The 13,733-nt window shown below is 46.6% G+C and overlaps 1 protein-coding gene across 4 annotated transcripts in view; it reads left to right on the top strand.

The window, feature by feature from the left end:
• Nucleotides 1-13,733, top strand: part of l(3)mbt (lethal (3) malignant brain tumor) — a 72,034-nt gene that overhangs the window by 13,549 nt on the left and 44,752 nt on the right. For all 4 annotated transcript variants that reach the window (XM_070539863.1, XM_070539864.1, XM_070539861.1 and 1 more), the window contains exons 5-8: nt 3,611-3,764; nt 6,155-6,356; nt 6,782-6,863; nt 11,384-11,497. In XM_070539863.1, coding sequence (XP_070395964.1) covers nt 3,611-3,764; nt 6,155-6,356; nt 6,782-6,863; nt 11,384-11,497 — 552 coding nt within the window. The remainder of the gene's footprint in view (nt 1-3,610; nt 3,765-6,154; nt 6,357-6,781; nt 6,864-11,383; nt 11,498-13,733) is intronic.

Here is a 13,733-nt window from a genome sequence, read left to right as displayed (position 1 = left end):
AATTAAATATACGTTAATTAATTGTGCCTTAATTAACTTCACCTTAATTAACCCCAAAGGTCATGGGTTCATGCTGGTGCCACTGAATTTTGGTCCCAGCAAAGGTCGAGGGTTCGACTCATGATAGGTCGTGGGTTTGAGTGCCTTAATTAACTTCACCTTAAAGGGACACTGAAATGATTTTGGCAATTTTGTACAAACGTACTGAGTCGTTAGAGTAGATCCTTCTAATAATTCAGTGATGCATCTAATTGCTCCACGTAAAGCGTGTAATTTATTTTAAGGTTTTAAAGATGTTTATTGCTACCGATTACAGCACACCACTCAGCTGAATTTTCAGCCGCCCCTAACCATTTGATGTAAATTGCCCTAATGACACTAGTAGGGCGAGCTGTCCGATTGGCTGCTCAGGGCGCGTGATCGATAATTTTTCCAACTTTATGGTGAACAAATGTTGTTCTTAATAGTTGGAATGTTAATGAATTTCATTTTATAAAAGAAAGATAACAGAAAGAGAATGTACAAGAACAATATCTCACTACACTTAAGCACTTCAGGCACACAGCAAGTGTTGTCTGCTTGTGTTACAACATGCTCCGTGTTGATAAGAGCTCCGCGGTCAGTGTTGGTCGCAGTCTTTTTGCGAGCACCACGATTCGCCTTTGTTGCGTTGTGGGCTGCAAATGCAGTGACTGGCAATATGTCAAGCTGTGACATTGTGTCCCTCTACTCTGCAAGGCAGCAGACGAGCAGAGTGGCTGCAGCGCATCGGTCTGTTGCTATACGATCAGCGCCAGGATTTGCGCGTTTGCGACCGCCACTTTACACCAGAGGATTACTACCATAATAGCATTTTGCCAGACTGGTATTCTGATAAATGCAAGTGCAAGGAACTGGGCCTGGCTATTTGATTGTGTCGCTTCACAGGATGAGCAGAAGCGCAAACGTGAATGGTCTGCACGGTGCAGCCACCTGGCGGCACATAGCTCAACCAAACACAGTAGCAGTAACAAAGTGCATTCTTCTTTGCTGCTGGTGTAAATTTTTCACAGAAGTGTATCATTAGCACATTATTTTTGTAATTGTTTAAAATGTTTTACGCTTGGTTAAAGCAACATTAGCTCTTTGGCTGGTTAAGCTCTGCGACACCAGGTGGCTGGACTGTACGGACTGATCAGGCCGCTCATGTACGTCATCAGCTTGAGTTCATGCTCCCACCCATCTGTTGAAACGCCCAGCTAGCCTGTGGCTACCGGAATACCAGACATGTTTGGCGCTGCAACAGAATGCTCGCAACACACGCTGCTCTGATAGCTCTCGCTTGGGATCGACTGCCAAGCAGCTGGTGCAGAATTTGGAGAGGCTTCATGCGCTGGCTTCAATACAACTTAAAATAGACGACACGACGTGCCATGATGACACACAGCCAGTAAAGGCGGAGCTTCGCCCCGATCACTCGGCGAACAAGTTGAGGAGACAATGCATGGCTATGGAGGAGGGTAACTTGTAATCGTCCATAGCTATCTTTATATGAGATGCTTCACACAAATTGTGGTGCAAATGATTAACTTTAGCTGTACCCTATGCGTCTACAAAATTCTTTCAAGCCTTTCAGGGGCCCTTTAGTTAACACCAGAGGTCATTGGTTCAACTCCCACCAATGGTCGTGGGTTCAACCTTCAATGATGGCACCATCAATTTTGGTGCCATTGATTTTTGGTCCCACCAAAGGTCAAGGGTCTGACTCCCACCAAAGGTTGTGAATTCGAGTGCCTTAAATAACTGTATCTCAATTAACCATGCCTTAATTAACATCAAATGTCGTGGGTTCAACTACCACCGATGGTCGGGGGTTCAATTCCTACCAAAGGTCGTGGTTTTGAGTGTCTTAACTCTATCCTAATTAACTTTGACCTTACTAATGCCAAAGGTCGTGCATTCGACTCCCACTGAATGTCATGGATTCCACCATCAATCGTGGCACCATCACTTTTTGTGCCATTGAATATTGGTCCCACCAAAAGTCGAGGGTTTGACTCCCACCAATGGTTGTAGGTGGCACCATCACTTTTGGTGCCATTGCATTTGGTACCATAACACCAGGTGGTCAATTTTTCTATAATGCCGGACAATGGACAATGTAGTGCCATCTGTGACTAAGTCACAACTTAAAGGGCCTCTCACCAGGCCACACAGCAAATTTTTGTTATCCGCTGGAAGTTATGTGCCCTCTAGGAAGTGTTCTGGCGCAAGAATTTTTCAAATTGATTCATTCATAGACGAGGGAGAAATGTTTCAGTGCCACGAACCCACAATTTCAGGAGGGGAGGGCCTCTGCCAAGAGAGATGCTCTCTCCATTTACCCCGTCTAGCCTCTGCAAGCGAAATTCCTTCCCTGCGTTCTCCCATATCAGAGCTAGAGAAGAGCGTGATGCATATGTCACGGTCCTCGCCTTCATTTTTTTTCCCTCACTTTTTTGCTGCATGGCACACTTCTGCTGATGGTGTTGTGTGCAAGCTGTTGTGTTTGTCTTGTTTCGTGCAGCGCGAGAACACCTGACTAGTGGTATAGGTCAGCACTACACGAACAATGAGGCAGACACAAGCGGATGACAGAGCTTGACCACATCCTGGAAAACGATAGAAAATGACAGTTTTGTTGTCTGTGCGCCCGACTGCACGATGTAGGAACAAGCAGAAAAACAGAAGTACATCTCTTTTGCTACGGTGTGAAGTAAAACAAGAACATGCAGACATTCAGTTTGTGTCTATTGAAGCAACAGATTACACAAATAACAGATGTTGGCTTGAATAATTCTCGAAGTAACATGTCACTACGAGCGATGCCACAGTAGTGCAAAGTGCAATGTACAGTGCACACGGAATGAAATAGGACAAGGAGCATTTAGTAGAACCCTACATATGTGCAAAGTACGCGAGAGCACCATGCCATGTCGCTAGGAATTTGGTCACCAAACGTGACGAGGACTCCGATGTAAGAGTACGCACGAAAATTACGTCGAAGTGACACGAACTGCAGCCGGTTGAAACGAAAGTATGCGCATTACTTAGCCCTAAATTGACGCGTTTCATTCCGTGAGCACTGTACATAGGTGCACTTGTGTGATATATGTTGACTCCCTGGCTCGGATCTCGGTGCCCACGAGGAGAAGGGAAATGGCATTTGGTTTTGAATTTCAGCTCTTTTCATGGCATGGAGTGATGTAATACTTAGCAGACACGATTGTTAGCACACATTGTATGCACGGCGCCTGTCAGCTCAAAATGGCCAGACCTGGTGAGGGGCCCTTTAGGACATGAACTTGCTCAGCTGATTCTTGGCTTGAAATATTGGCACATTTAGTGAGTGTACTGAGCTTGTCTTCTGTAGTAGAAATGACGACTGAGTAGATGAGCCGAGCTCATCTGTGGTAGGTGAGGCTTTAATATAGCTTAGTGTATAGAAGGGTGGCCCCTCACTTTTAAATATGTGGCCTTGGGAAAATGGTCAATGTGCATGTGAGCGAATGAGATGTTTGTAGGTGCGAAGTAGACCAAAATGAGTGTGACTTCTCTTGTGTGTGCTTTTCCCCTTTTCTGTGATTTCCAGTTCCGTCTGACTGAGTTTGGCACCCTGGAGGTGGTGACCACGGACGAAGTGGCCTCCGAAAGCAGCAAACCCCCCGATCCACCAGACAGCCCCCTCAAGGCGTTTGTGGTACCCCAGTACTCTGTCCAGCAGTCAGAACATGTCATCCACAAAGGTCAGTGCTTACTGTGGCACTCATTATCATATTCTCTGTGTTGTCAACATCCAGTGTAGGTTGAATTCGGCATTTCTGCCATGTGGCAGTGAATACTCCATGTCTGTTTCTTGTTACGATCGGCCTGCAGGGGTACTGCTCTGCAAAGCTATTTCAGCCCGCTGCACGTGCTTCGGTCAACCCGCGATGGTGGCACCCTTCAGAGAACCAGTGAGGACGGCAGTGCTAACCGACCATGAACTTCCTTCAGAGAACTGTGGACTATGGTCGCGTTAATCCACCATGCGCCTCGTTCGGAGAATCGGTAACGGCAGCAGGGTGGGCCACGTTTGGCGCCCAACGTATTGTTGGTTGATTTGCCGGGTCTTCATGGTCTCTCTCGGCAGCAAGAAGAGCTTCCTTAATCAAAGGGTGCTTTGCGGTACGTGGGCCCCAGGATTCGTCAGTCTGCTGACACTCGTGGTGACTGCAGGAGAAAGGCACCTCTGGAATTTAGAGGCGCAAGACAATGGGCAACTGGCGGCCGCGCTGCGGGGTTCAGCTCGGGGAACCGACGCGCCTTTCAAGACTCAAGATAATGGACAACCGGCGGGTCGACTACGTTGACGTTTGATGCTGCGAATCGGCGGTGAACTGCCGTTTTTCCCTCACCTAGGGATCTAGGGAGAACGGAGTGTTTATAAGCGGCTGTTTGTCAGCTGATAGGTGAGCTCGTGCTTGTGCTCGTCAATGAGCTTATCATCGAGCTCGTAAGCTGTGTGCTGTATGTTCGTCTTGCGTGCTCCATTTGGGAGCCACGCTAGACTGTCAAATGTCTCTTGTTTAAAATGTAAATACTGTAAATAAACCCTGTACGCTTAGTTCCTCCCAAGTTCCTCTCTACGACCTACAACCCCTTCAGCTGGTGGCATCGGCGAGATCGTCCTACAAATCTTACACCCCATATACTCACTGTGTACATGTTCCTGCATACCCCTTTTGTGGGCATGCAGAAACCTTTGGGGTCTGTTCTGAAGTTTGCTGTTATGATTGCAAATTGACTGGACACCACATATTGAAACTAGAGATGTAAAATTACATGAAAATTTGAGAGGCGTGAGAAAAACTGCTTTCTTTTGTGTTCCTTTTGGAAAAAATATGAAAAAATGGAATAAAAGGCGATTGCGCAAAGAGCTATGAAAAATCGGGCACATTTATTTCTATTAATACTGAATAGAATATAGGTAATTGCTACATTATTGCATGACAAAAGTCCCACCAGAGCTTCTGGGTTCAAAATCTCAGCACGGCTTCATGTCAAGGCACATCAGAATGTCAAGACCGACATTTATATCCATCTGTGTCCAATTTATTTTCGCTTCACGCATCAACACTTCGCTGTGCAGCAAAGAAAGCCTTCCGGACATTGAGGTTCGAGTGCATGTACACAAGTTTTTGCATGCGATACCCTACGAGCCTGTCGCGCAGCTTGGTGTGCACATTTCCAAACTTAGACCAGTTTCTTTCACATGCCGCAGAAGGGGGAATATGCTGTACGTGACAGGTGAGGGGGCTCAAAGGTTGGTTGAAGAACAGTCCTTGCCACCACATGGATGGATCCAGGTGCTTTGCAGACTCCCGAACTCCATCTTTTGACCAAACTTTTAGTTACGTCAAAAGGAGTCTCATTGCAACAGAAGAATTCTGTGGGGTTGCTATGTTGTTTGTTTCTTTTTTTTTTCTATTTTACCTTGGTTAAAATAAATGTAAATAACCTGTTCTTTTTTTTTAAAGTTCTCAATGTTCTTTTTTCAATCGCTTACATCTCTAATTGAAACTACAGCCTGGTGTTTAGAGAAAGGAAATAACATGCTCGAGGAATTGGATAAAGAAATACAACCATTTATTGGGGTTTACAGTTTTTTTTTATTCACTTCCTGGCAAAGCCAAATCACCTTGTCCCTAAGGGAAGAAAATCTGCTGCAGTGATGTTCTACATAACATCTGTTTAACCCTTTCTCTACCACTGAAGGGTATTGTCATCACTGGAATTGGTACCAATATAGCCATTGTGAGGAAACATACCTTCAATGTGAACTGCTGACAAATATATTCATCAGCTTGCTTCTAGTTGCAGTTTGTGACACTAAATGACAGCATTTGTCAGTGTTGGTTACATCGTGTGTAGTTTTTTTTTTTTATCATGGTCTGCTTAAGTACGTTGGGAGCATTAGAAATATGGCTGTCTGCATGCCTCATTTCTGAGACATTTGGTACAATTTTAGTCATTTCCTGTGGTACAGAACAGATTAACAACCATTTACAGTTGTTTATCAGTCCTGTAGCAAAGCAAGATGTTGACTGCATGGCTACAATTTGGATTTACTTGGTGCATATTTTTCTGTGGACAGGCATTGTTCGAAGCACAGATGAGGCAGCCAAGCCAGGAGCAGTTGCGACTGCAGCCATGACTCCTGCTTCAGCTCAGATGAGGAAGACGCCACCCGAAGTTATCATCTGCTGCCAATTCTGTGGATGCCATGGTCTTCGGAGCGAGTTTGTTCGTGATGGCCTCTTCTGCAGCCAACTCTGCTACGTAAACTTTGCGAGTCGGTAAGCCTACCTTCCAAGCCCAAACTAGTGTTTCTACTGAAGGTATTTGGCCAAAACACAAAGAAAATAATTAAACTTGCTAGGCTGACATTTAGAGCAGTACTGACACATAAGTTCAAAGTTGTAGAACCTGTGTGTCTACCACACATCTCAAATGTAAAAAGGATGAAACTCTGCAATTGTGAAGGTTGGGAAACACTGGTAAGATATTATAATTTTGTACTAAAGTTGATCTCATCATAAAACTCAAAGCATTTTGATGGCTTTTTTTGCTGTGCTTATTACTTTAGCACCTTGGATACTCATGCAGCAATAATGTGGCTTGATGAAAAGAATGATGTTTTGACAGTATGTTTATTGCTGAAATGTACCACCTGGTGCATAAGCTTTTTGTGTATGAGCATTACTGTTTCTTTTTCCTTAAGGGAGCGAATAAAGCGGAAGGAGGAGCACCTCAAGCAAAGGAAACGCAAGGCTAGTCCCAACGGAGAAGACTCGGATGATGAGGTGAGAAACAATGTACACCATTCCATAACTGTTCCATAACTGTTCATTCCATAACCACTGCTTGGGCTTGCTGAAAGAAACATAGTCCGCGGATAGCATATGCTGCTGTCAACATCTCAGCCAAGTTCTGCAGTTGTGCGTAGTGTGTGGAGCTCACAAGTGGAGCGTGAAGTCACCTTTCTCTAACATGCTTTTTTTTCATTAGAAGCCTGCTCCTCACTCTTTTCTGGACACTTTATTTCGTAATAAAGTGGATTCCCTTACATGGCTGCTATTGGCCAATAGCTAACATCAATCAAGAAAGGTGTTTAGATCAGTGCGCTAACTGTTATTGTGTGTATTTATTGACACAGTTTAATAAACAGGTTGAAGTAAGCAAAAATCTGCTTTCGAATTTCGATAATAATAATGTACTTCTGGAAGAAGGTTACTGTAGTCTGCTCACGCTCAGCCACGGTTGCCCGCTTAGGAATTAAACTTTGGCCACCCGACTTATCGGTGTCGTAGCCGTCGGGTCTTGCTAATTTCGACTAATTTTGAACACTCAACTAGCCTCGAACCACACGAAACTTAAGGCCAGAACACACGCATGATTGCCAGTGCGCGCTCATTCCTGGCCATTTCTGGTTCTTCACCTTGGCACACTTCACTTCGTAATTAGTTATTGATAGCGCTTTAAAATGCGCAAGTTGGGTTCGGCTACGATGTGTCGGCAAAGCTGATGCAGGACAGAGCTGGTCTGCACCACGTAGCACAGTGAGACAGGAGAATATGTACGTGGGTGTGCACTCAAGCCGAGTTCTGCACAAAGCAAACACTGCAGTTGCATGTAGTTGTGGTCTGCTATGTAGCATAGATACTGCGGCCGCCGCAGAGTGCCGCGAAGAGTCCACTGCTTTAGGATGCCTCGATGTCCTCCTTGCCCACTGGCGAGGAGGAGAACGAGACGCCCTAACTGGCTTAGCGCACTGCGGCTCACTGAGGACAACAGCGTTTGGCATATCGTAGGTGCTGTTGCCTACTCCAGGGTAGCGTATCGTACTGCTGCCGAGAAGTAGCGGCGCCTGCCTATCGAAGCTCGACCAACATTACTTATTGGGTAGCGTGGCGTTGTCGGCGGGCGGCAGGCATCCGGTAGACCATGGCGACCAAGCAAGGGCGAGACGATTTGCTAGTGTGAAACTTGCACGGTTTATTCAAAGGTAGGTGAAAGAAAATAAGAAAAGCATGAAGTATCTAAAAGTACATTTCAATGCTCCTTAAAGGGAAGCTGAAGAGTCTGTCGAATTCAATAAGACGCTCGTATACCGTATTTACACGATTGTAAGTCGACCCCATTTTTTAAATTTGAAAGTCTGAAGTTGGGGGGTCGACTTACAATCGAAACCGAAACATGGCCCTGCCAAAAAAAAGCGATACCAACGGGATCTACAACGTAGTTCGAATTTTATGTTTGCTCTATGGCCCTACCCGTATCTTTTCGCTATCCCGCGTGTTTGTACGCTTTTCGGAAGGGTTCTTCAACATTTTTTGAGAGTTTTACAGTGCATGCAACGCTCATGGGGGGGGGGAGGTGTCGATAGTTGATGGAAGCGCCGCTGTTCCCATTTGCTGCGGCACCCTCAGAACGGCGGCGCTTGCGGGGAGTATCGGTAGTTCATGGAAGAGCAGTCACCGCTCGCTGGCTGCTCATGGGCTGCTCTTTCTCTGTTTGAAGGCATTGGCATTGGTTTGACGCGTTCCACTTGACTGCCGGCTTTGTGCTACTTCTATGCTTCCCCAGTCGTCATGAGTGCTCCAGGCACACTAATCGTTCGGCACTCGTTCACAGCAGCGTTCAAGAGGGCTGCAATCCTTTACGCCGAAGAAACAAATCACTGCACAGCGGGCCGCAATTTCGATGTTTCTAAACGGGTGGTGCGAGAGTGACGACTGCAGCAAAGCGAAATTTTCACCTGTGACAAGTGCGAAATTTCCCACGTGCCAAAGTCTGGACGCTTTCCGGAGCTGTAGGCTAAGCTTGCGGCGTACGTCGCTGAAATGCGTGATCGGTCCCTGCCAGTGAAGTGCGACGTGGTCATGAAACAAGCCCGGACCTTCGCCTTAATTTTAAGGTTCTGCTCCGCCGCGAGTACAACGAGTGGCTGGCGGCAGAAGACTGCGAAATTACGCCAACTGGACCTGTCAAAAGAGCCTCCCTGACGGCTGCGTGTGGTTGGGTGCATTTGGCATGGGCTGCTGTTCTGCAAGATGTCCTGGTGCGGCCGTTTGCCAAATTTAAAATTTCGCTGGACTAAGACGCGCTGTGGGACTGCAGCAACGATGACAGCACTAGTGAAGACTAGTAGTCCAGTGACCATGTCAGCTACTAATAAATTTTCGTTATTGAATGTGCCCTCGGGTATGCTCTCTTATTTTTTTTTTTTCGGTCACGCGATATGGGGGGGTCGACTTACATTCGAGTCGACTTACAATCGTGTAAATACGGTACGGATGCGGGAACCTTATAAACCATGTAGGTAAAATTAAAGTTTTTTTTTTCAATTAGGAGCGACGTAATCGTCGGTTGAAATTGCGCTGTAGCTCCGCCCCCCGTTCAGTGAGCGAGCGGAGCGGAGACCGGAAACCGCGGTGTTGCGACGTCAACTCTGTTTCGTTCCTTCGCAGCGTCCGCGACCGTGCCTGACCGCGCTTGTTTCTGCGTGCGTGCCATCGTAATCTGCTTCGATCGACCCTGCATTCCTTTGTTGGTGCGTCTGCGTGTATGTAGATTGGTAGTCAACGTGCGTGGTAGTCAACGTGAGTGGTAATCAACGTGAGTGGTAGTCAACGTGAGTGGGAGTCAACAGATGAAGGTCACTACACGTACTGCATGAACCGGGAAGCTTTTCACGCGTTTAAACCGTCTTTGTAGATTGCCGACAGCTTTGGACAGCGCACAAATGCCGACGATCGCATCCCCGCTTACATTCCATGAGGAGGCATGCAGGAACACAACACTACAGTTCTTTGACCGGAAACGAGCTCACTAGATCGGCGAAAGATAGGTGAGATCACTAGATCGCTTTGCAAAAAACATACTCACCAAAGAGCATTTCCAACACGAGGAGATCCCAAGACTTTGCTTTCGTTCGCGTCGAAAGCACTGCTTGCACCAGATCGTTTGCTTCTTCGAGAGGCCGGCTCTTCGCTATCGGCTTGTACATGTAGGGAGTAACGCCGAACTCCTCAGAAAAACGCAGTCTCTCTAAATTTTCTATTACTGTCTCAGAAAAACAGCACCAAACTACCTGGTACTGCGCTTCATGTGTAGCGGCAGCGGTCGGTTACTAGAGTTCACGTCACGAGGCGCACTGACCAATCACAGGCGGAAACGAGACGCGCGAGCTGGGCGTGTCCGCTGCTGCACTTTTCGTCGAAATAAAATATATTTGCGCTTTCTTTCGCTTAATTTCGATACGATATTCGAATTCGGAGGTTTGAAAACCATTATGTACAGATGTTCATTCATTTTTTCTGGAAAACCTTTCAGCTTCCCTTTAAATAGGCTCTCTACAAGTTTGGGCGGGATCTTGCTTCCGTCGATGTCACGTGACAGGCCCAGAGAGAGGGCCCCTCCTCCTGCATTACCGAGCAAGGAAAGGAGAAGTCAACCCTCATTTCGACGAATCCTGGTAGAAGGCCCTTTGTGCGCAAGGTGCCTGACGTTAACCCTCGCAGAAGAAGTCAATCCTCATTTCGACGAATTCTGGTAGAAGGTCGGGCGAAATTCCTGTCACCACGTGGTGTCGGATGCCAACCCTAACAGTGCCAAAATCGTATATAGTGGCATCTACACGAACATCCAAAATCAAATTTGAACTGCACACCACACTGACGTTCAGGAGGAGGAGCATTGTGTTATCACTCAGCCATAGCCTTCGCAATGCAAATCATTGAAGAAGGAGCAGAAGCACCACGAGCAGTGTGTTTGCTTGTCAATAACTCCGCTTCTGCTGAATGCATTGAACTGCTTACGGCAAAGTATTTCTGAAATACTAGTCTAATTTAACTTCAAATGCATTTCTCGACTTCGATAAAAGGTGGTTCAGGGCTCCTTTAATAAGCATTGAACACAACATATGGTAAGATTTCCTCTCGGTTGCTTGAGTCTACAGATGGTAATGCCTCTTGTAATGTTATGAGCTTACTGACCAACCTAAATCACCGTTCATGTATGTACATAGGCACCTATGAGCAGACTACAGATGGTCTTCATGCAGTCATTTTCACTCTAATAGATTGTGCATTGTGCCATTTTAAAATGGCCTATTTTAAGCCCATGGCTACCGTTTCTTATGCATGACTAGTTTGTATTGCAACCGTAACATTACTTTCTTTATTTTCCAAAGTGTCAAAGCATTACCTTTGTTGTCTTCTGGTCACTCTTGTGATAATACCAACATTTTCCTTCAGTGTCTCCTCAAAGAGTGTTAAGCATTATTGGTTCTGTACTGAACTCTCATTTCATCATTTTACAGGAGCCACGTGATAGTCGGCCAAGTCTCCCAGTACCTCAGAGGGAACCGTTCTCGTGGAACGAGTACCTTGAGCGCCTTGGTGCACAGGCGGCACCATCAAGGCTTTTCCGCGAGGCAAGTATATATTGACGATTGCACAAAATATGTTCAGTTTCTTTTAACAAAACGGAGGTAACGCATAGCAAATGCTTTACCCTTTGAGGGTCGAATTATTTTGAAAAAAGCTTTCTCAGGTGGTCAAATTATTTTATTGCGGATCTTGAATGTACAAAATGTATGAAGTCGGGAATAAACAGTAAAAAAAAATTAGGAACAGTATTTTGGTGTTGGCATCACTCAGAACTGCAAAATGTTCAATAGTATTTCAGAGTGTGGTTCTCCTATAAACACAATTCTACGCACAGTGCTTTATCGCAGTCTGCACACCTAAAATGCGTGTCTGTTTTCCTCTTGGAGTAATGAGTTGTGTTGGCGCACACATGACATCTCTGTGTGCGGCTGCCTTGGGCAGAGGCACCCTCTCGTGTAAGCGGGTTGCCGCAGAGAGCGAGAATACCTCGTGAGCGGCGGTGATAAACAAGCTAAGAGCAGCGCCAATCAAGATCAACTTCCAATCAACTTCCACCGCCCCTGCAAGAGAATACCGACAAAAAGAAAAATGACGTTTCGCGCGCCTCCATTGCGATCACGCAGCGAAACTGAAACCACAAAAGGGGTGTTGCTGCAGTCTGCGCGATGCGGTGAAGCTAGAATTCTGTTTATCTCTCCAAGAAGGTAGCGCAAATTTCAAATGCTTCTTATAAGTCCTAAAAGGTGGCAGCACCTCCCAGTGAGCATGCATCGTCATTATGTTGCGAAATTTCAAACGCAGGGTCGAAACCGTACCCGTACGGCAAAGACCTTGCGGGACAGATAACCGCCGCCGCCGTACATGTACGGCAAAAACCTTCAAAGGGTTAAAAGATAAACCTGCCAAAATCCAAAGAAGATCAGAAGTTCACCGGAAGACGGTAACATGAAGGGGCCTACAGTGGTTGAAAAAGAGTCTTCAGTCTGGAGCTAACATTCCGACAAGCACATTTGTCAGGCTACGACTTTTCACCACGGTGTTGCATCTGTGCTTGTTTGAAGCAGTCAACCACTGACCGCTTCAAACCTGTTAAAGGTAATGCATAGTGAGGGCCTTTCATTGTGTCAGGCTTACTTTTCATAATTTGGTAGGTAAAAACAGGGTGCTAAATTTTAAATTCAATATTAGTGAGGAAACGTGTACTCAAGGCTGTACTTTCCATAAGTAAGGCCCTTGTGGTTTGAAGGACATAATGTACCTTATTTTCACAAAAAGATTATATGAGGGTGGATCAGAAAGGCTTCCCCCTATTTTTTTTTTCTTTAGCCAAATTATGGCTATAGATGCGAAGTCAACGTCCCAGCAGTGGACCTTTCTCGGACCGACCCAGCCTTATCTGCGAGTAGCTCTGTGGCACGGCGCTGCTGTCAGTTCTTGAAGATGGTGGTTATGCTTCACACATCCACAGCGTACAAACAACGCAGTGTGATTCCTTTGCTATGGAGCAAGGGACGAACACCCATCAAAATCTACAGGGAAATGCAGCCCTCATATGGAAAAGGTGTCTCATTTTGAGAAGTGTGAGGTGGTGGTTTTGTGAGTTCGCAAAAGGCAGTGAAGACTTGCATGACAATGAGCGTCTAGGGAGGTCATGTGCGTGACTAACTGGCAACCACATTTCTTATGCAATGCTGTGTGTGCACCCACGGGAGAAATGTCCTTGGCGTGTGCACCTTGTGGGGTTCTCCTCCGTACTCTTGGGACAAAGGAATGACAACACAGTAGTGCAAACAGTCACAAGGGCATTTATTGCACCTTTCATAGATCAATGCCTGCTAGCCGAGTTGCTATCCCCAAAACATGCCAATGGGCGCGCGACAAATCTAGAAGTCCGACTCACCGCGACCGGATAGCGAGCGAATATGTTCGCCCCATGCTGGATCCCAATGCCTGGTCGTTCGCGTGTACGGTCACGCTAACGGTGGCGTGTTCGAAGGCGGCCACGCGAGACAGTCTCGCAGAAGCATGGGTCGGCGCGCGCGCGGGACGTCCTCGCTGTTAGCCGATCCGCCGGGAAAAAGACAGCCTGTTCTCTCCTGCGCCCCCAAGTAACCCTGCCGTGAGGCGGCGTTAGCAGCGCAACACTTGTGCCATCTCTCACACTGCGCCCCAACCACATCGACCGCCGCGGGCATCACGCAGGCCACGCGGCGAAGCCGGATTACAGGAGACGCGCCATTCGGGAAAAACATATCAGGGGATGCGCGAGAGTTGCGCATC

The sequence above is a fragment of the Dermacentor albipictus genome, chromosome 6 (genome assembly GCF_038994185.2).
Source record: "Dermacentor albipictus isolate Rhodes 1998 colony chromosome 6, USDA_Dalb.pri_finalv2, whole genome shotgun sequence".
NCBI lineage: Eukaryota > Metazoa > Arthropoda > Arachnida > Ixodida > Ixodidae > Dermacentor > Dermacentor albipictus.
This window is presented reverse-complemented; position numbering and strand designations above follow the sequence as displayed.